Here is a 22173-nt window from a genome sequence, read left to right as displayed (position 1 = left end):
TGATACGGGAGAGAAGGGAGCGAGACTCAAGGATACGCCATCCCTGTTAGTGGGGCTGTTATGGGAAGCAGTAACAATAATCTGAGCTGGCTGAGCCAAGACAACACCAAAATATCAACTGCTCCAGCATGGAAACCATGCTTTTAAAAGGGTCTATCAAATAACTTATAATAACTTTTGTCTTTAGAAAAGGAATACCATCTAGTGGCCCAAGAAGGCAGTAAGGAGATGCAATGGCAATTAGAGAAGCAGATGAATTTAGAAAAAGAGAGAAACTGCAGAAGTGGATAGATTAACATATATAGTGCCGTGATTCACCCTGGAGCAAGGGAGAGCTCAAAACGGACCTGATCATAGAAAATGCAAAGCTAAAATTAGACACTCGTAAAAGCAGATTGGGATGCAAAAATTAAAAATAACTGCTGTATCAGCAGGAAGCGATGGAGAGAACTAGACTGGGAACCATCAGAGGAAGATGATTTCAGGGATGATGCAAACAAATGGGAAAAGAAAGAGAAGTTGAGAATAGCAGCATATCCCACAACAACTTCGACTGCCATCCTGGGACAGGCAGGTGCAGCAGAACTAGCTGCTGTAGCTATTACGACAGGAATGACTCCAAGGCAGGTAGCTGCAGATATTAAGCCACTGAAAGAAAGCCCAGCTGTAGCACTTAGAGAAACTGCTTCAAATTTTGAATTCAATGGGAATGAAGAGGTTGGCTGATAAGAGCATGTATTCAACCAACCTTTACTCATCATACGCTGGGCACCTTGATAAGTGCGTTTAACTAACTTGCCCAGCAGACAGGTAGGACAGGGGTGCAAGCAGCAGAATTAGCATTAATCCATGAGCTGGGGAAGATGGAGAGCCTTTAATGAACTGATGGGAAGTTGCTGGAATATCAGCACAACCTGAGACCATGTGCCCACCCCAGCAGAGCACAGGTCTCTCCATCACCCCTGGCAGCCACGATGTTGAGTCAGGCTCCTTGGGCAGGGGATGAATTAGGAGAACTAGCGGCAAAAATGCACCCCTGCAATTCACAGCTAACTCCCATATGGCAAAATGCAGGGGAAGAACCAATTTATAGAGCTGCTTGCACATTAAGAAACAAAAAATACACTTTTACTTGCACCCCACAGGGCCGAGCACCTGCCCTGCTGCAAATGCTTGTGTTAGGAAACCATTTGAATGATGGTCTCCAGAGGACACAGAAAAGAAATTATCTTATCTGGATGATATTCTAGGGAGTGCAGCTACAGAAGAAGAGGTACAAGAAAGAAGTATCTGAGTTTTAAAATTGATAGACCAAACGGGATTTAAAGTCAATTTGAACATGGCACAATTAATGCAATCTCAGGGTAACTGCTGGGGAATTGGAAGTGGTAAAGCAAAAGATTGATGGTAGGAAGCTTAGACTTTCTGTGAAATAAAGACTCCCATTACTCAGTCCCAACTCCTAAAAGTGCTGGGAGGATTTAATTTCTTGTGGTGCCATATCCATAACTTTGCTAGTACTATCAAAACATGATGAAAATTACAGTAGAAGAATCAGGAATGGAGCTGAAGCAAGGATCATGATGACATTTTACATAAAGTGAAAGAAGCTGCTTGAAAATCTCCTGCACTAGACACCTGGCTGAAGGAAAGTCATTCCTAATAAGAATTTCAACATGAGCTGATTCTGTGGGAGCAGTACTGTCACAAAAAAATAGTGAAGGAAAATGGGTACCAATAGTCTATGGGTACCAAAATTTCCCTGGCCATGAGCAAGCCTGGTCTGGGCTGTGATGGTCCTCAAACCTTTCATCATTTTAGTTGCATACTCTGTTCTTAACCACAAAGAGAAGAAATGGATTAAAATGTGACTGTCCTTTGAAAGGAAACCAGTAATAAACCAACGGTATCGTACACTCGTAGGAGTTCTAAGGTTGAACAAGGAGGAAAAATAATTCAGGATACTGCTACTAGTGGAATGAAGGAACAAATAGTAGGGAAACTAGAGCAAGGATCATGCCAAGGAGCAAAAGCACAGGCTGTCATCAAAATCAGTAAAAGACATAAATCCAGTATGTCTCTACAGGTATCTACCATGTTGATAATGGCATAAGCTCCTGGATGCCTGATAGGGAGAAGGGTGATGGCAAGCAGTGGGACACCCACATAGAGAAGTGGAGGTTTATTTTACGAGCCTAGGGGGAGGGTGGGAATCAAATATACATAAAGAATGTTAAAGCACATAAGAAGACTGAAATGAATGCTGAGAAATAATTTAATGAGGAAGCAGATAAATTGATTCCAAGTTTATTTACTGCAGCCCCAACCAGGAATCAGATAGCAGACAAAAAGGGATGGATACTGTGGCCAGCTGAATGACAGCAAATCATCTTAGACTGTCATAATTTTATATAAAGGGTACAGGGTACTCTAAAAAGAGTGCAAGGAATTTTTATTTGGCCCCAAACAAAGCAAGAGATGGAGAACATAAGTAAAAACTGCCTAAGGTGTGCAATGATGTAATAGTGAACTAGTAAAAGAAATCTGCCAACTCTACTGCATTAGCTAAACAAAGGATGTTGGCAAATACTACAAATGGATCATGCAGTTAAGCTGTCAAACTAAAGGAGGGTATCAATATCTCTTTGTCACCATTAATATCTTTTCAGGATGATTTTGGGCTTTTCCCACTAAAAGGAATACAGCCACTGTAACTGTAAAAATCCTGCTGAAGATTGTCCATAGGTATGGAACAGCAGCTGAGATAGGATGAGATGAAGGAGGGGGTTTTGTAAGTGAAGCAACTCGAGTCCTAATGAGTAACCTGGGGATTAAGCAAAGATTGCCTATTCCCTACCACCTGCAATCCTCCAGACTGATAGAAAGAATGAGTCAGACTATTAAAAATAGACTAAAGATAATTGTAGGATGATGTCCAAAATGATGGGCTGAAAAATTACCCTTGATATTAGTAGAAAAGAAGCAGTGACATATCAGGGACTGGTTTACAACCCTCCCATATTTTGTTTGCCTAGCCTACTCCTTGGTCCAAGGAGTGTGTCCAAGACTCTAAAACATTAGGGCAAGATGAGAAAGAAATCAAGGCTCAGAGGCAACATGGGAAAATAAGAAAGAAGAATAAAATTCATACATAGATTACGAAGTAAGGGGCCAAGTAATGTATCCAAAATTGGATATAAAGGAACAAGCTTAGAGACAAAATGGAAGGGGACTTATTATGTTACTAATAGGATAAATCCTCTAAGATACTAAATAGATGAGGGCAATGGTAAATACAAATGAGCTCATGTTTCTCAGATGTCTCGCTAAGGGGCCAAATCATTCTGGAATCAGTCATAAACGTGCCAAGAGCACAGACACAGAAAACTGCCCAGTGCCCAGCCTGCTCAGCACTCCCAGCATCGTTCCAGCTCAGAAACAAGGGGGTGCCGCTCGCTTGTGCTCACACGCGTGACCACAGCAGATCTGTTTATGTGCCTGCATACTACTTGCTGGTGTATGCTTTAAGCTTTGCTTATTTTCTATTTTTGTAGGGCAACAGATTTTACTACAGCCCCACGAGCAAGCAGCAGCTGAGAGAGTCACGGTGCAGTGATGCAAACTCTGAAGCAAGGCGGAGGAGTTGAGGTCTCCGGCAGTTTGCAAGAATTTTTAGCTTGGCTCCTCACTCCATATTAACAGCTTTGTTCTTTTTATACATTGCATTAATTAGAGACATTTAACAAGGCAGATAATGATTGTAAAGTGCCTTGGAGAATCAGAGGCGACCACCCTTAGACCTTTACAGATTTGGAGGCCAGACGAGCGTCTTTTCTGTGGCATTATAGCTAACCTGTGACCTAGCCTGCCTTAGCCTCGCTTAGCTTGCTGCAGCTGCTTAATGCAATAGTAATAACTTAAGAACCCAAATTAAAAATTGTTACAGCTCTTAAGGGAACCTTGAGAGTTACAGCTCAAGATCTGAATCCACACAGATTGGGAAATCATAGCTGAAGCTTTGGAAAAATGTTCTAAAATTACAATAACTGAATGAACTCAGTAGTTTTATTAATTTACGGGACAATCCTCAGAGGAGGAACAACTTGAGGAGAAGCAGCTAGATCTAGTGCCAAGCTGCCAATTTCTGTAATGCTCTTTTAAGCAAGTGTGTGAGTGCTGGAGGAATTTAGGAGGGGTTCATATAAGAGGGGAAACAGAAAGGAAGGTTTGAATCAGGTGGGAAACAAATGATGTGCTGTCAGCAACTAAGTAGTTAAAATCTGGGAGAACTGAGGGTCAAACATATGTAAAAGAAGGCCTGAAATAGGATAAAGTGTAATGAATTGTAAGCTATTATGACAGCTACAGTAGAGATAAACACTGAAGGGTAATGTTATTTTTAAGTGTTGGAGGATACCTGTTCAATAGCCCAATCCTAACCACTAAACCATGAGATTCTTTACAGAAAAAATGATAAAAAACCATGTAAGGTGGATAAGGATTCTGAAAGTTCATACAGAAATGTAACAACTGACGATATGAACAACTACAAGTAATTCCCCCCTCCCCTGTCCCCCCAGCTGTTTAGCTGCCTCCGCGCATCCCAAGCCCAGCTCTGATACTGCACAGATGTATAACCTTGGGCCACACTTCTGAGCAAACCACTTGATTATGAGACAGCCTGTGAGAAGATAAGAAGGGCAGAAGCAGGGGGAGGAAAACCGAGAGCTTTGGGTCAAATCAAGCCATTTATATCAGGAGTGAAAGCTAGACGAAACTGGGTTTGAGCATCCTGACCATGTTACCTTCCTCAGAAATGACAAACAGTAGAGTTGGTTGTGCACCTGAGTGACATCAGGTGACAGAGATATTAGGATATCTAAGAAGAAGGTGATGCTATGTTTGTGTAATACTGGGAAAGCAAAAGCATGTGAAATTCTCCCAAGGGACACGAGTGCAAGAACTGATAAACTCAAGACACCAAGGCTGCCCAAGGCCACCAGCATGCCTGAACATCAACATCTGTGACTGCTATCTGCTGTGAGCCACGGCAGCTGGGCTCCTGAGCAGCTGGCTGTGATCTGTGTGTCCCCCTTGCTGGTCCCTTCATCAGGGAAATTGCAGCCCAGGTGGGCCTGTCAAGGTGAGAAGTGGGAGGCATTAAAGAGTCAATTGAAGCTGCAGAGCCTGACCCTGGTGATGGGAAAGGGGGCTTACGGGGTCCCAGGTGTGGGAGCTTTTAAAAGAGGCCTTGGAGGTTGTGCTTGTGCTGGGAAGGATGCAGGTAGGCTAGGGCTGCTCTGTGCCAGGCGGGTAGCTTCTGACTTAGGTCATGGGAGAGGTTCAAGGAGGCTCCAATGCTTGCTGCAGCCTCTGTGCAAGCAGCTGAGGGGAGGCTGGAAGCCCAGACTCTAAATTTCATGGAATTGGTTGAGGCAGAAAAGCTTTTAGTGGCATAGTGTTTCCCAAATACAGAGGGCTGCAAGAGGCAGGAGGTGATGGAGACCAGTGGTCCCTCGTGGAGTTGCTTTGGAGCTTATAAAGTGGGTTAGTCTATTTTCTCAAATGGCAAAAAAAAATAAAAATTAAAAAAAAAAATCTTATTTCTTTAATAAAGCTAGCTTTCCATAAAGCAGCTTTCCTCTTCTTCCTCACACAAGTCTTGACTTCAACTTTGCAGCTTGGTCTGTGCCAAGCCTCTCCCAGCAGTCCCTAAAAAAGCTGCCCCAGAAGCCAGCAGGCTTTGGGTCCATCCCTCTGCCCTCCTTTGAGCTGGCCCTGCATACCGAGGAGGCAAACTCTTGGGGTAGCGTGGTGACAGGCAGCAGTGCAAATGTGTGGAGAAAACAGGTAGGAGTAATGGCCTGGGAGCTAGGTGAGGGCATTTTGGGGCTGTGAGGGAAGAGGGGCAGGGAGGAGCCCAGTTCTCATATTAACTTATGACATTGAGCGCATTAATCAGCGAGTGCAGCTCATCCCTTACGCTTTCCAGGGAGTGGCGGATGGTCTGGGGGCTGTCCAGCAGCTCGATGCTGTGGGTGTAGGGCTCGTATTTCACCGAGAAGGGCCGTTTGATGTGTGCCGCATAGCTCCTGCAAGGAAAGAAAGGGTGCAGAGGGCTTGGCACAAGAAAAGAGTCCTGGAGCCTGGCTCCTACCCTCCTCTTCCTCCTCCCTATCACTGTTCACCCAGACCACAACAAGTTAATGCCTCCCTTAGGCAAAATATCTAGCTTAACATGAAATCTTTGGTTTCCCATCTTTCCAGCCTCAGAGGGCTGTAGGGTTAGCTGAAATCACTCCTGTTCAGCAAGGGGGGCACTGAGTTTGTGGATTTCCTGGGGTGAAAAGCATAGGCCTGCACCACGCTGGAGGGTGCACTGCACTTATTCCCCTGTGGCTATCTCCAGGCACTTTCTACTTTAATTGCCTTTTTCTTTTTCAAAAATGCCAAGGAGATTTAGAGGCTAATTGGAGAGAAAATGTGTGGTATTATAGTATTAGATTCCTAAATCCTTTCTGACATTCGCTTATTTGCTAATCTCTGTGTGGGGAGGGGATGACTGGCTGCAGGCCATGCTAAGGGTGGGACTGACAGGAGCAGCTCAGACCTGAGCAAGGGGATGGGAATGGCATCACCTGAGCTGTGTAGCTGAGCAAAGTTGAACTGTTTTGCACCCAAGGTCAACTGAAGCCCGAATCTCAGTGACAAGCTTGAATTTGTCTGATGCACCTCAAGAGCAAGATCTTGATACGTTTTAAAAGAAGCACATGGCCCAGTGATCGTGAAGCTGATGGCGAAAAGAAATCAAGGGGAATGCTTCTCATGTTCAGCTCAGAGGCTAGCATGTGTATTCTTGAAGGTAGGCTTGTGTTTTTTATCTCTTAATATTGAATTGGGCATTTAAATATGGGTGCTTGTGGCTAAAATCTGGTGCTGAAAAGGCCTGGGAAGATGTGGGGAGGCATGCTGGGGCAGGCATGCTCCCTGCTGAGGCTTCACCCTTTTGCTCCTGAATTGCTTAGCTTAGGGTACCCTCTTGTGGCTGCTATGGGTCTGCACGAAGAGGGAAACGCATTGCTTTCTCTGGTGGTTGTGTGTGCTGTGGGGAAGACTAACTGTGAATTACCGGGATTTAGGGTGAAAACCCCACTGTCTCAGGAGAAGACTGGGGGTCATATAGCCAAAGCTTGCAGGCTGGTGCTTGAGGGGGGCTGCTGTGCTGCAGGAAAGGGAAATGAGTGCAAGTGGAGGGGTTTTCTGCAAACCCGCTTAGTCTGCTTCCTGAAAGATGTGGCTTATCTCACCCAGCTTATTAATGCTGTCACCTGCAGTGCTGCCTCTTAGCACAACTGCTTGGACTTCCCACCCCCTTCTTCTGCTGATGGTTAGAAACTTGCCTTCTAACACAAATGTTTTCGCCTGACACCTTGGTGAAGTGCTCAGGTCTCTGTGGGTGCCAGGAAGGGTTCTGTGGGTGCATGTCCACCCTGGAAAACTCTGGGAAAAGAGCTTTTCTTGAGGGGTAGTGTTGTTAATCAATCCCATGGTGGCAGCTGCCAGTAATGAAAATAATATGAGCATTTTAATATTTTCACCTCATAGGGTAACATCTGTGTGGTCTGTAAAGAGGATTGTTTAAAGTGCCTGTCACTACCAAAACCTTATAGCCTAATCTTGATGAAGTGGTGTATTTTTCCCTTTTAAATGGAAGGAAATGACTCATGAGCCAACAGTTGGGTGTTTTTTTAAAGCAGCCTAGTGTGTGTGAGAGGATGGGCTCCCCAGGTGCTTGCTTTGGAGCAGCTGGACTCTGGGTTACATGAGTGGTGCAAGTGAGTGTCATAAAAGCAGAAGTTGAAATAGAGCAGTCCCTGCCACGTTATTTATGTGAAATACCCCATTTACAGGACCTGCAGAGTCATGCATGTCATGTGGTGCTTAGTCTCAACCTATGTCCTCCCAAAGCTAAGGCAAAATGGTATAGACAGAAGTTTTCTCTGACAGCTCAGTGTCGCAGGACTGAGCTTTCCTCCTGTAAGTGATTCTGGTGATGGCTGAGAAAATGTTATTCTGATCTGACATCTGTGTGTAGAGCTGCCCATGCAGCCTCCATCCTGTTTGCAGTCACTTGTCACAGGGAAACCATATTACACTAGTGGGATACTGTGTGGGGTCTGCTAACACATTAACCAGATGAGGAGGCAAAAGCTTCCTTTCCACCTATGGATAAAACTATCCATGCCATGTAACTTGAGCTATTAATGATGTCTGGGATTTTTGCTGGTTAAATGACAGATGTAAGTTGTCCTGTGGCTGCTCAGAAAGAAACACTTCTCTGCCTCCTAAACTCAGAGAACAACACTGTTTTGAGCAGATCTTCACATCTATGCTAAAATTTTTACATGACCCAACATGTGTGTTTCATAGGGACACATGCTGGTGGGATGCTCCTGTGTGGCTGGCTGGTTCCTCACCTGGCCTTCCTGCAGCAAGGAAGCAGGGGAGGTCCTGGGGGTGCTTTGGGTCTCTGACTTCTGGACCTGCCACTGTTATGTTGCTTGGCCTCCCTGGGAACTGGAGATGGTCTTTAACTCCTTTCTATGAGAACTAGGGAGCTAGGTTTGTCCTTTCTTTCACTCCCTCAGTCCTATCTCCATGAGTGCCTCCCCCTCTGACCCACTCCTCCACATCTGAGCCCTCAAGACCAACACTTGGGCAAATCATACCACAGCTGGGCCCTGTGGCAAATTACTACAGGTGAAAAATGAGTGAATGCCTATTTAGGCCTAAATTTTTGAAATGCCTAAATTTTTGAAACACCTAACTAGAGTGCTTCTGAGACCTTGAACTCAAAGTAGCTGAGGTGCCAAGCCCTGTTTTGATATTCTAGGTTTGTATCCCTGTTTGGGTCTCCCTCAGTGCCCAGTCCTACCTCAGTTTGTTTTTGGCATCACTGAAGCTCTCAGACACGAAATACACAGGCTGGTAGTTCTGGTCCTGATAGGGTTGAACAGCAGCAGCATCAGGGTCGAAGTCCCGCACCTCTGGTTCATCTGACAAGGAGTGCTATGGAGACAGGCAGGAAATGCCAGAATAAAAAGAGGGGAACTGGGGAGGACATGCATGCTAGAGGTGGAGAACAGATCAGATAAAGTCATTGCAGCTGTGCAGAGGAGGAAGGTGTTTGCAGTATAGGGTCTGGAGCAGAGAGGTAACTTGTGAGGAGACTTACTATGAGCTCCCCGTAAGATGACAGGAGCCCGGCCCCATAGGCTTTGACTATCCCATTCTGTCTGCAGAGCCCAAACTCCACTGTAAACCAGTAAAGCTGTGAAAGGAAAAGAAAAACACATGGGCAACACAGTTCTTCCTCTTCATCTCCCTGTCCCTTCTGAGCCCTTGTGTTGCAGCAAGGGTTTGGGGATGTTTGAAGGAATGGGTGTCTGACGTGGCCACCAAATGCACAGAGGATAATATCCTGCTGCCATACCCTGCACCAATCCCTGCCAGAGTGCTAAGTGAAACTGCTGCCATGTCAGGACAGACATGGTGTCCTCAGGCTGGTCCCTGCATGCCTGGGCATCGCATGGTGACCTTGGAGCAGGATGGGTCACCTTGTTGAGGCAGAGCCAGAGGAAGTGGATGTAATTTAATCCCATCCCAAAGGGTACCAGCAGTGCTGTCATTAGAAATATGATGCTTGATGATGCTCTGGTGCCTGTGAAAATTGGGTTAATGTGCAAATGAGCTCTGCTGTTTAACTGATCTCTGCTCTGCATGGTCATCGTGAAAGAGGGCTGGGGACCCTAAGCCAGCAAATGTGGGCACACCAGGCTGTACCAGTCCCCCTAGTACCATAGACATGCTGGCGGAGAGGTCGGGGCCTCCATGATGCTGAGAGAAAAACTTACAGTTGCCAGTTTCTCAATTTCTTCATCAGTTGCTCCCAGAGATGCAAGACCAATGTCCTGGAAAGACAAGGGAAGGGGTAGACCTCAGGATAGATTTGCAGCAATAGGCTGTTGCTATTGGGAATTCCTGTCTATTTCATAGCCTGCTCTGCAGTTGAGGTCAGGGAATTTGTTCGCATTTTCCAGTGTTCCTGCTGGAACCATTTGTTTGAAATGCTGCTTTTGCACATTATTTTGTGGCCTCTTCCTTCTCCTGCCCAGTGCCTCCTGCCCCAGGCATTGTCCAGCTGCCCCACTGCACCTCCAGGCAATTACATCCATCCACTGTTCTTGGGATCCCCTTCCTTTACCACCAGCAAAACACTCCTTGCCCTCTTTTCCTCAAACCCACCTTTTCCTTGATGGTTACCAAAAGGTTGTGAATGAGGCTCTTACAGGTTGCTCAGTCTTTATTGCCTTGAGACAGCAGATATCAGTTCCCTGAACTGCCACGCATCTCCTGTGGGCTTGTTGTGTTCAGGTTAAATGTGCCCAGCTGCTGGTGCAGTAAAAACCCAGGTGAAGTCTGGAGAGGAGCAGCTCTCCTCCAGGCAACATCTTTGGACCCCTTTGCCAGAAGCATGTCACTGAGGTCAGTCTGGTGTCCCACCTAGTGCCTGGTGTTCTCGGGGTGAAGAAGCAGATGGCCACCTTACCTGAGAGAACTGGGCAAATGTCTTGTCGGCCAGCATCGGGACGTGCCCCAGCAGCTCATGACAGCAGTCCCTGCCATTGCCCAGGGGAAGGAGGAAAGCACGGTCAGCAGCAGATAGCTTGCCCATTAGGGAAAAGTGAAATGTTCATTGCTGGAGTACTCACGGCTCGGGGGAGTGCATGGGTGAAGACGCGTGGCGGATGTACTGCGTACACTGGAACACACGGAAAGCCAGGCTGGCAAGGAAGTCCCGTGCGGACAGCAGGCCGGCCACAGGCCGGAGCTGGAAGCCGGTCCTCTCTGAAACAGTGCACGTGGTCCTTGTGGTGGGCGTACAGCTCACGGGCTGTGCTGGTATCCTGTGTTTTCAGCACTGAAAGCAAAATCTTCAGTGCTGGAAACTAATGGGCTTCTTCAGTGCCCAGACTGATGTTTGTGCTCCTACTGAGCAGCAACTTCTGCTTGTTAGGGGTCATTGATGGGCTTGGCCTTCAGGTGTAGCCCACCAAGTTTAGCTGTAGCCCCCACATCCTGGTGTCTAACCCTGTCCTCTGGGACATGCACAAACCTCCACCAGCTCTTCTCCCATGTCTCAGCTCATGCTCTCCTCCATGTTTAATTTCCCCATCCTTGCTGCCACCACCAATCTGCAGCCCTGGCAGACCTAGAGCTAGGTCCCCTGGGCTTTCCTCTGCTCCATCCCAGGCTTGTACCCACCTTTCAGGAAGCGGGAGACCTCCTCCAGCTGGGGGATGTTGTTCTCATTGTAGCCACAGAATTTCTCCAGTAGATTAAAAGCTTCAAGGTACTCCTTGCAGGCATGGGTTGGATACAGGCTCTTCAGAGTGCTGTACACCTCCTTCCTTCAGGATGAGAGATGACACATTCAGTGGCTTGGCCACTCGTGTCCTCTGGTTATGTGCTGCCAAGTGCTCATGCCTCTAGATTTCTTGCCTTTACTTTCTGCACTGCTAAGTCTGTCTCTTTGTATGTCTGTAGGGTTGCACAAATGTGTACACACATTCAAATGAGCCTGCAGTGTCGGTAGTCATGTCTGCACAGACCTACCTGCACTGACCTGAAGGTCAGAAGACCATATACAAGGTAGTAACTGGACATATATTAATATATTCCCTCTAAATTAGTTTCTGAAACTGCGCTATGAAGACAGTCAATATAAGGGGGAGGTCACCTTGTTTAGGAGTCAGAGTACCCAGCAGGACTCCAAATTGATCTAACTGGCTCTTCGGTTAAGCTCCTCTGGAGGAAACTCCTGTGGTTTGCAGAGTGAATGTGGTTTTGGTACAGCCCCAGGAGAGGAGGAGACAGAGCATCACTGTTTTAGAGACAGCTTGCTCTCCTGCATGCAGTCCCTACCATCTAAAAAAATAAACTTGCAACATGTTAGTGGCTTTTACAACAAATCATTAAGTAGGATACTTATGCTCCTGGTACTTTTTTCAAAATATCACACCAGAACAATTTAGGTTTCAATTCCTAGCCTTTGGTGTTGAAGTCACTAAAGGCTGTGGGTTAAACCAGTGCTCACCAGGTAGCGATCTCCTCTGCTGTGTACTCCACGTGAGGGATTGGGTCCCCGCTGCAAGGCAAGCACACCATTACTGACAGCAGCAGGGCATGAGGCAGGCTGCTCTCCCCATTGAGAAGGAAGCCCCTTGGAGAAGCTCTGTATGATGTTGATTAATCTTTAAACCAAACCAAGTGACAGGAAGGACAAGCCTCTGGTAATGGGTCATTTGTACAGGTGCAACAAATACAGACAGAGAAAAGCATTAGTTCAACCAGAGGTTATAAATAAACAAGGGATGAGCAAAAGCTTAGCTGGAATAGGATTTTCCAGCCCAAATGTTTTTTTTACTAGAAAAATGGGAAGCCTTTTGTGAGAAATTAATTTTGTGTGCCTGAGCTACAGGGAGCTGATGGCTGGGGAAATGAATCAGTAGGTGGGAAATAAAAGCAGATAATTAGGAAAACTAAATGTATTTGAACTGCAGAATAATGTATTGTCAGTGAGATTAAAAGCAGCAAGAAAAATGAATCTCAGCAATATTATAAATGGGAACTGAAGACTGACACTTGCCTTTTCTACTTCATAATTAACAATTGTATTTCCTAAATCCTTCTGTTCTGTATTTAAACATGAGATATTCACGTATGACAGAGATAAAGTATAGTTCCTGTTCCATTCACAGCCTGAAGGGATGTTACACAGCAGACTGTGAATGCTAACCTGCAGACGAGATTCAAGAGAAGGCATCCTAAATGTTTGCATTATCTTAGGAGAGCATTTTTCTTGGGCCCCTCAGGACATCGTTGCTGGCACAGTGACTTTCCATGCATTTAGTATTAGTACAGGACAAAAACATCAATGGGTGTACTCTGGACTTCAAATTTGCAATAAACATGAAACCAAACAGAGCAGTAAGCTGTGCTGGGATCACATCAGTTGCACAGGTAGCTGAAAGACGGTGACCCAGATAATTTCCATAGCCTGCTTTCTGCATGGCTCTCTACAGGAATCTACATTTAAAGCCCTGCTTAGAGAGTGGGACATTATACTGGAAGTCAGCACTACTGAGTAGGATCTAGGGAATACTTTACAAACCCAACTGAATATTAGAGCTGCCTGATGTTGTAGCAAAAATATTGAGAGCTATCACTGCATACGTCAGAACAAAAGTATTAAGTAGGAGTACAAGAGATGGTCTTAATTCTATATAAGACAATGATGAGATCATTACTGGAATCTACTTAATTTATCAGAGGCAGTTAAGAGGCGAACCTCTTAAGATTCTATAAATGCCAGCACAGCAAAAAAATAAAAAAGGTCTGATAGCAGAATTCCATCTAACAGATGAAAGACTACTAGGTAGTATGTAGAAAGAAGTATGATCCACTGGGTGAAAGTTAAAGCTACCGAAGATCATTTTGCACTTAAAATATTAAATGTTAAATAATTAAAAAAAAAAAAAACTTTTTCCATAGCCAGGATAATGAGCCATTGGAACAAATTTTTTAGTCATGCGGTATATTTTTCGGTATGTGAAACTTTGAAGTTGAGACTAGATATTCTGAAAGAGAGGCTACGTTTCAAAACGAAGTTAGAGATCTGATGGAATTATGAGCAGCTTTTGTTATGCAGGAGGTGTATTCTGGCTTTATTCATATATGAATTAAGGACTGCAGACATTTTTAAATTAGGAAGAAACTAAAATGCATGGAGAAAAACACACAAGGAGCTGGCAAGGCTGAATGGAGGACAAAACAAGAAGTCTCATGCAAGTAGCATAACGAGTTCCCAATAGGCTGCATTGTCATGGTGTTATTTCTGTATGGATGCTAGGAAAGACTTACTGCTTATAGTGAAAAGCGATTTCTGCTATTGATTTCCTCCTCTGGCGGTATGCTTGGTCAGAGTAGCCCTGGGATGACAAGTAGGAACAGAGACATGATTTTTAATCAGTTACTAAATTTTTAACCCAATAACATTCATCACTGGCTGGAGCAACTTCTCTCATGGTGGTGGTTGCACTACAGTTCCGCAACCAGCTGCATCAATGGTTGTTCTTCAGCCCCTTCCTTCTGAGGGATGGCTCAGAATTCAAATGCAAAGATGTGCCCGTGCAGACTAACTCACCGGGTGATCCAGGTCCAAGTCAGGGTCAAATTTAGTGACCAGATGGTGACACTTGTCCAATTCACAGATCTTTCTGGGAAACCAGTGAACTGTGGGGAAAGAGAAGGAGGAAAAACTGACTGGAAATGGAAGATGGATATGGGACTCAATGGAGAAGTGTGCAAGGAGGTGACCCTGAGGCAGTCTTCTTTTATATATCAAATATTAATATCAAATATATTGTAAGTTTCTTACATTTGTCTTCTTTAGTGGTCCTCACATCATCTGCTACCCTCTTGATGGAGCTAATGAAAGTATTGAGGTCAGAGCTGTGGACTTCACAGCGCACAAAATACTCCAATTCAGCAGTCCCTTCACGGGGCTTTCGGCTCAGTCTTGTCTCCAGGTGGTGAATTTTAGCTTCAAATGTCTTGTAGAACAGGGAGAAAGAGAACAAAAGCATTAAACAAGTCTGTAACACATGAAACACCTACTGGTACTCTCCAAAGATGTGTGTTTGTGGGGAGGTCCCCATTGTCCTTTTTATTATTTTTTTAACTGATGTAAACACTTATCTATTAATTCCATGGGTTTTGTTTCTGGACAGACAATCAGTTGGGCTGGTCAGTGATTTACCAACAGAAAACTTTCACAGTGGCAGAGGAAATTGGATCAAGAGGGCAAATTGACAGAGCAAAAAGCCAACTTCTATGATCCCCTTTTCCTTCAGTCTCCTAAATTTGGGGGCACTGATGTAGGAGGGGCAGGCTCAGGCAGGCTTGGGGTGCTGGCCGTGGTGCTGAACCACAGCTGCCTGGGCCGGCCCATGATGGAGGTGGAGATCCCCGTGCCTACATCACAAATGTTTGACTATCTCATTGCTGCTTAATGCCCCACATCAGAAGAGTCTGGCTTCACTCTTGCCAATAGTTGTTGATATGAAGACCCCTGTGAAACTCATATCTCAATGCTGAAATGATCAAAAGGGTAAGAGAAACTGATTTGTTCTGTTTATTTTGTAAGGGTTCTTGAGGAGCAGAGGAAGAGTTTGAAGAACATTTGTTCTGCCTACGTCCAGCTATATGCTGAGCTCTGTCCAGACTCTAATAGTGTTAATGTGGGGCTCTATCAGAACTGAATTCACTCAAAGAATGAGACAAAACAGTCTATAGTTTTCTGAAGGGCCCTAGTAGGTTTTTTTGGATATTATCTTCAGCTCTGTGAAAACCGTTAGTATAAGCCCAAGTCCCTGCAATGACCCAACCTTTCCAATGTCTCTGGGAGATCTGTGGTAGAAGAAAGGACACAATTTCTTCTGTTAATTAGAGGCAGAAAGATGAGAAGGAACAGATGCAATGCCACAGGTAAATTAAATTTAGGATTGTGTTTTTGAATGTATCTACCAACTACACTATTACATTGTCCCCTCAACAATCAATACCTTTGCATTAATCTGACAGCTGTGATTGCATTACCTATGCTTTGGCTGCATGTAACACATACAGCAGAGTGAAACCAGCTTCCCTGCAGCCTGGTTCATGATGAGGCAAATGTCATTATGCCCATCTGCTTTCATATCTTGTACCTGCATTGCCAGAGGGATCTAGGAAATGAATCTTTCTCTGTTGTGGCTTGACATGCTTGACTTTTTATTATCTTTAAAGCTCTCTCTGTGACAAGCTCAAAGAGCTTTTTTACCAGGAGAGATCTTTATGCAGCAAGTAATTTGCATGAGAAAGAAACAATATTTGGACATAAACTGCCCCTACTTCTTGCTTTATGTTTAAAAATTGTTTAAATTATAGATGCACTGTAACAAAATCTACCAACTACAAGAACCTATACTTCCATGTTTCATACCCTCTAAGTGGTGTGTGACATTTGAGATGTTACACTGATGGATCTTTCATGCCTTCTCTGGCAGCTGTGAACTTCTCTTAGGAAGGAGACCCAGCCATGGCAATGCCAAGACTGTTTTCTCATAGGCGTATGTTACGGATTCTTTTGGTCTTAAGACAAGAATCATAAGTTGCACAAAAAACTTTTCTTGAAACAGTCTTTGTAGAGAAGATGCAAGATGCTTTGTAATGGTTGAAGATCTGAAGCACTTTTCACAAGAACATCAGAGGTAGTGCTGCATGTTCTATAGCCAGAATGTCCTCTGATTAAGGGGAAATGCGTATCCCCCAAATATAATTGTTGCATTGTGGTTGGCTATATGGTGTTGCTTATGGTCTGGTTTTATCCCAGAAATGGTTGCACTTTGTGTGGGAGAAAGTGTTTTATAGTAATGTATACCAATATATGAGCTAGCAGAGTGCCTTTGTGATGACCAAGGCCAGCCACGTACTGAAGTGTAGTAACAAGACTGTAGAAAACAGGTCAAGGGAAGTGATTTCTCCTCTCTATCTGGGATGAGGGACACCACATCTGGAGTGCTGTGTCTCATAGAAGAAAGGCATTGATGTGCTGTAACAGGTATAGTGGACGGATGCCAAGGTGTACAGGTGGCTGGAGCACAGTGTTATATGAAGAAAGAGGAAGGGAATTGGATTTGCTCAGGCTTAAGAAGTGAAGGTGCAGGGGAGAGATTGCTGTGTACTAGTACCTGGTGGGAGGGTGTAAAGAAGACAGAGCCAGGGTCATTTTAAAAGTGCGTGACAGGAGGACAAGAGGCAATGGACACAAACTGAAAGCAAATTCATTGGGGAAAAAAAATGACAAAAAACCAACAGCACACAGAGGTCCAAGGATGCTATGGAATCTCTGCTTTGGTGATACTCAAAATGCAACAAACGTGGCCCTGAGCAATCTGCTGCAACCAGACATGCTCTGAGCGGAAGTTTGGACCAGGGACCCCTGGATGTCCCTTACAACCCACGTGACTGACTAATAGGAACAAATTGTCCTCTCCTCTCTCTGCTGAAGTTAATGAGATTAAACTACCATAGATAAAACATAGCTCAGACCCTAAGTTTGCAAAACACTTTTGAACCTTTCTGGATGACAATGCACTATATAAATGTAAATTGTCGTGTTTTGGTTGCTGTTCAAATAGCCAGGGCTTATCTCAGTCTTTTCATTCATGGTACTGAGATCCTAGGTAACAGAAGATTATATTGCTGGCTAGGGGGAAAAAAAAAGCTCAACAAGTTAAGAATTTCCCATGATATTAAAGCCATTTACAGGCTGCACCTCTGTGGGGGAACCAACCTTTACCACACAAATCAGAGACTAACAAAGCCTTGACCCAGGTGCTGATAGTACTGCGGAAGGGGGACCTACTCTGTAACCATGCAGGGCATACAGCATGTTTTGAATGTGGAATCAGAGCCCTGTGCATGAAGCTGAAGTGCTGAGCAGTAGAGGGGGCTGTCAGTATGCTACAAGCAATGTGGGTGTGGATTGTGGGTGTCAACTTGTGTGGCTGACTCCAGTAATTAAGCAAAATCCAGCCCAGAGTGTTATAAAAGCACTAAAGTGCAGAGGTAGGGCTCATTCCTAGTGCGAGCATGCTAGGGCATGAGTGAAACATGACTGTGAGGAGATGATGCAGACAACTAACTCATATAACTTGCAGTAGTCAGACCCAGCCTGAATTGTCTTTAGTAGACTCAAGTGTTATTTCCCACAGAACCACCATGAAAAGTATAGTGTGTTCCTTGAGGCCAGTGAAACCAGTTAGGGACTCACCTCAAACACCTTGAGTGCTCGGGACAGTGGTGATGTTTTGGCTCCCTTGAGCATGAAGAAGAGGTTCAGCATGGCTCTCCCATCCTTCTCCTCAAAGACAATTGTCTCTGTGGACTCTGCGGCATCAGTGGCTGCGGCTGCAGCCTCTCTTTCCTTCCTGGCATCCTCGATGAGGCTTTGACGTCTACCGATGAACCGTGGAGACTGGAGGCAGAACAGAAAAAAATAACACTTGTAATAGAGCTACAGGGGATCAGAGGTGACCCCAGTAGCTGGGTGAGAAGTGAGCAAGGTGTCTGAACAGGGGAGGATGGGGAAGATTGTGCTGACTTGCCTAGCTTTGCAGAGGAAGGTTTGAGGAGGAGGACTGAGGCATTAGGAGTGAACTCAGGAATGTGGAGCTTTGGGGAAAATCTGTTGAAAATATGCTTGTGGTATGACTAAAGTGGGCTTCTCCCCTCAACTTCCATAGCAAAAGCTTTCAATATTTTTCAAAAACTAAAAGTCAGAAACAATCTTGCATGCTTTTCAAGTGTCTGATGAAGTGAAGGGGAGAGGTGTTAGATAAACATGAAGCCATTTGAGAAGAAGACACTGAGGGACAGCTGAAGCCCACAGCTGTGCCCTTGCTGGAAACAAGGCCCTTGCTGCCTGCACACCCACAGCTGCACTGAAACACACATCCCACAGCCATTTTCTGATGAAAATATCTGGAAAATAACTTCTGCTAAACAAGGAATGCCTTCCCTATCTTTTGAAATTTTTGAGGTCTTCCTTTGAAAAGCATAGCCTGCTCAGCTACTAAGCCTGTTTTCTCTCTAATTTTCAAAGCCCAACACAATGTTTCCTCTGAAAACCTTCTTGGATGCTTTAAGCTGACATAAACCTGGCTTCAGGGCTACCCTGACATTTGAAATACAGCCCGGAAAACACAGCACCTCTAGCCATCAGCCCATGAGCTTCTCCCCAGTCCTTTTTTTTTTTTTTTTTTAATAAAGACACCCCTCTGGAATAATATTTGCTGATCTTCAACCACTTTATTCCTTGCAGCACTGAGAAACATTGTCTAACAAATAAGTACATATTGCCACTTGTCTAAATTGGCAGTATTTGTGCCCAAAGAGAGAAGAGATCTAATAAATATCCTGGGCTGTAACTTTTAAGAGCTTGCGAATATGTGTTCAGCTTTAAGCGTGTGTTTTACATTGCTACCACGTTTAAAGCTAAGCTGCTGTTTGCTTTCAGGTGCCCGCAATAAGCAGGGCAAACAGTCTTGTGCTGGCCCAAGGATCTGCGTTCTGCAGCCATCCAAAGTGCTTTAGCTACAGAAGTTTTATTGCATTGTGTCCCAAGGTGCAATATGATTTTTCCTCTGGGGTGGAGAGGGGCAGAGGAGGGGAGCCAGACCCCCCCCCGTTTAGGCTGTAATCAGCCTAAAAAAAGGCACTGGAAGGAGGTTTGATGGTGTGAGAACCTGTGTCACTGGCAGGCGGGAGCAGGGGGTCCAGTCTCTGTCGAGGGGTCCTGGGAGCTGCTTAGCTCCACACCAGCATGGTTTGGGTGGGGAAGTTTAAAAAAGGAAAAAAAAAAAAAAAGACCAAGGCTGGATTTTGTTAGGGAAAAGAGCAGCAGGGTGGTGGGGGGGTCTGTCTGCCTGCTGCCTGGCTGCATGCTTTCCCTCTCAACATCGTCTCCCCTGCCTCTCACGTTTGTGCTCATCAGGGAAATATCTCCTTTTGGGAGGGGATTTAGGCATTTTTGCATATAAACTAACCAAACTGATCTGTCATGGTAAATGCCTTCCATTCTTTGGAAGGTGTTATTATGTAGTATTTCCAAGTTTCCCCACGGAGTAGCTCCCTGTATAACTGTCCAGCTACAATAATAAGTTTAATTTGATTTTTGTAAAACATTTACCTATCTGGGGCTAGAGTCTGATGTGGTCATTCACTTCGTACAAAGGAGTACTTAGTTTTTACTTTGAAATTGCTGCTGCTCTGAGTGTCCAGCCTGAGAAGAGCCATTAAAAATACAATGCTCTGAATTAAAGCATTTGGGCTCATTATTTGCAACAGTCCTGGGCAATCCTTCCTGCACTTTGGCATCCAGCTGCCATCTGATTGAACACTGCAACCAAAGCCCTGCTGCAGCTACAAGGTGTCTCGTAAAAACTTATTAGCAGTAGAAAATCTAAATATACAACAGAAAGACTTTCAACAGGGTGAGTTTTATCTCTGGCTGGCACAGCTGATGTGTGAAACACCTTCTGGTGTGGAAGAGTTCTGGGATTGCAAAGCTCAGAGGGGAGACACCTGCTGGAGCTGACATGGTGGTGGGCAGGGGCTGGGTGGCCAATGGCCTGAGGACTCCATGAAGGCTGGGGACGTGCTGTCACATATAAGTGCAGAGCCATGCCCCTCGCTTGATACAAACCAGCAGAATAAACCATAAGATCATGGCGATCTCCTAAGCTAGGTAAGAGGGCTGTTTTTAATTTGGTTTTGCTGTTCTGAGAATCTCTATTCAAAGAAGGGATGCAGAGGTGGGCTGAGGTCTTACGTCTGCTCTGGGCTGTAGGAGGCACTCATCCAGGTGGCTGCGCTCCTGCGCACCCAGTGAACCTAGATTCCTGCAGCCCCTTGCTCAGTGCCCTGCTTCCCACCAAACGTGTTGCAGCAGCCCAACCTGCCCGATAACCAGGCAGCAGCCAGGAGTCTCGAGTACTGATTTGACAAAGCAGCCTGGAAAATCCCCGTTTTCAAAGAACCATGCGAGCATTTGTTATTTTGCCAGGGTGAAAATGGCTGTACAAGACAGAAGCCTTCCCCAGTTTTCATCTATTAGAGAAATAGAGTTTACCTCTTTGTTTGCTAAATGTTTCCCTTCCTTTCTGACATGCCACATGCTCCAAAACATGGTTTGCTGCCTCCACCACATTTCCTCCCACCATGCATCCCAGGGGTGTCCCCTCCCTGTGCCATTAAGGGCCACCCACAGCCTGGCCATGTCCCTGACCCACAGGGCTGTCCCATGCCACCAGTCTCCATCCTTTCCCTGGGGTCCCAGCCATTTGGTTTAGGTGGGGATTGTCCCTACAGACAGTCCAAGGGGTTCACCAGAATTTGGTTTCTAAAGGCACATGGCAGCCTAGCGGGATGTTTTCCTCTCCTTTCCCTTACACCTGTAGCTTTGGTGTGTGCAGAAGTATTCCCCGAGGTAAAACCAGGGCCCTAAATCAGTCCAGGGAGGAGCATGAGTAGAAACGGGGGAAGGATATATTGGGACAGAGCAACTTCAAACAAACGGAGCAAATTGCCTGTGCCTTGCATGTACCCCAAAATAAAAGGCACTCTTTTTCATTAAGCTATAACAGGTGAAATCTGTGCAATTTATTGCCTTGCAATCAGCAAGAGCATTAAAGTTTTCAAATTGCATTACACACTGGCGATACCTTGTTACTTCTGCCTTAGGTCTAGAGGTTTTTTAAGTTGCTTTTGGTTGCAAGGGGGTAGAAGTACGTTCGTTTGAGCTTTCATCCCCCTAAATCTTTGCATTTCACAAGTACCAATATGTAGAGAGGAGCATGTGGGAAATTTTCTTCTGCCAGCCTGGAGCCAGGGCTGGGGTAAGCCCCCCACTGACAGCGTTGGCCTCTCTATCCCTGCCTGCCACTGCCTACAGCTAGAGGAGAGGCTGCACTGTTTGGAGGGGGGGGGGAAGAAGTGGGGTAGGGTTGTCTTACCATGATGGCCTCGGCTTGCTTGGAGTCCAGCTCTGACACCGCCCTGCGGAAGCCTTTGGCTGCAGAGGTGGAGATGTTGGGGGTTGGCATCTTCACTCTGCCACGAGCTCTGCTCTCTGCTTTTCAGCTCCTTGCCAGCTTTTTATAGGGCAAGGCTGACGTCAAAGACTTTCAGATCTTCCCCCCCCCGTCACCCCCCCCCATCACCACCTCCCTCCTTTCTCCCCCTCGGGCTGAGAGGAGGAGGGGACGTAAAGGAGAGAAACGTTTCTGTCCCATTAAATCTAATTGCCACAAAGATTGCAGACACCCTGCATTCGCAGACCTGCTGCTCCCCCCACTTGTTCTGCTGTGCCCAAAAGATTTCTGCTCTGTTTTCCGTTCCCCCGCTTCCCTTTCCTCTGGTGGAGTTCGTTCTCATGCCACGTTTCATTGCTGCACATTTACTTCCCCAGCTTGGGCATTGCGTGAAAGGATTTTGATCCGTGAAAGG

General features: G+C 45.5%; 1 protein-coding gene across 1 annotated transcript; it reads right to left on the bottom strand.

The window, feature by feature from the left end:
- Positions 1–5932: 5932 nt before the first annotated feature.
- Positions 5933–21770, bottom strand: TH (tyrosine hydroxylase). The gene is made up of 13 exons (XM_035539666.1): positions 21681–21770; positions 17939–18142; positions 14501–14675; positions 14267–14355; positions 13984–14051; positions 12158–12208; positions 11326–11471; positions 10773–10908; positions 10610–10679; positions 9915–9971; positions 9236–9331; positions 8936–9069; positions 5933–6092 (listed from the first exon to the last, which is right to left on the bottom strand). The coding sequence occupies exons 1-13, from the start codon at positions 21768–21770 to the stop codon at positions 5933–5935; spliced, it is 1476 nt and encodes a 491-aa protein (XP_035395559.1).
- Positions 21771–22173: the final 403 nt, after the last annotated feature.

The sequence above is a fragment of the Cygnus atratus genome, chromosome 5 (assembly GCF_013377495.2).
Source record: "Cygnus atratus isolate AKBS03 ecotype Queensland, Australia chromosome 5, CAtr_DNAZoo_HiC_assembly, whole genome shotgun sequence".
Taxonomy (NCBI): Eukaryota; Metazoa; Chordata; class Aves; order Anseriformes; family Anatidae; genus Cygnus; species Cygnus atratus.
This window is presented reverse-complemented; position numbering and strand designations above follow the sequence as displayed.